Source organism: Elephantulus edwardii, unplaced genomic scaffold (genome assembly GCF_000299155.1).
Source record: "Elephantulus edwardii isolate Elephantulus edwardi_28Jun2011 unplaced genomic scaffold, EleEdw1.0 scaffold00048, whole genome shotgun sequence".
Taxonomy (NCBI): Eukaryota; Metazoa; Chordata; class Mammalia; order Macroscelidea; family Macroscelididae; genus Elephantulus; species Elephantulus edwardii.
In genome coordinates, this window is record NW_006399798.1 from 6,668,237 (window position 1) to 6,668,877 (window position 641).

General features: G+C 67.7%; 1 protein-coding gene across 1 annotated transcript in view; it reads right to left on the bottom strand.

Moving 5' to 3' along the window:
- Positions 1 to 436, bottom strand: part of ICT1 (immature colon carcinoma transcript 1) — an 8,678-nt gene extending 8,242 nt beyond the window's left edge. The window contains exon 1 of the mRNA XM_006886222.1: positions 257 to 436. Coding sequence (XP_006886284.1) covers positions 257 to 436 — 180 coding nt within the window. The remainder of the gene's footprint in view (positions 1 to 256) is intronic.
- Positions 437 to 641: the final 205 nt, after the last annotated feature.

Below are 641 nucleotides of genomic sequence, written 5' to 3' on the forward strand. Positions count from 1 at the left end.
CCAGCCCCCTCCCTCCATGCCCAGGTGCCCGTGCAGCCAGCCCCTCCCTCCATGCCCAGGTGCCCGTGCAGCCAGACCCCTCCCTCCATGCCCAGGTGCCCGGGTAGCCAGTCCCCTCCCTCGACCACAGCTCCTATGTGTGCGAGGCGGTGTTCACGCAGCTGCCGGCCAGGCCACAAGGAACCCAGATTCCGGACATCACCCTCCGCCATACGGGAGGTAACGCCCCTTCCCAGTTCCCTGCTTTCCGGCTCACCGGGACCCTCCACGCGGTCTCTGCCCCCTTGGATTCGGGGTACAGCTTGTCCAGGCTGTAGATACTCTGGAACTCGGCACCGTCCACGTGCTTGTGCAGAGTCCGGCGGGGACAGCGCGCGAAGGGCGGGAACAGCCAAGGTCGACTCCCGGCCCAGCGAAGGGCCCAGGCGGCCGCCATGTTGCCGGTGGCGAGCACTTCCGGTGGCGCCGCCGCTCAGAGTCCGCCGGCCCGCGTTCCCCTCGGACTTGAGTTCCGCGCGGTTTTGGCGCCCGCCTCGGGGAGGGAACGCGCTCAATCTGCTTGCTGCTGGCGACTCTTGGAGACTCCAGGTAGATAGATACCTTGCGAGAAGCCAGGTGGTCGCTCTGCAGTGGGCATGACG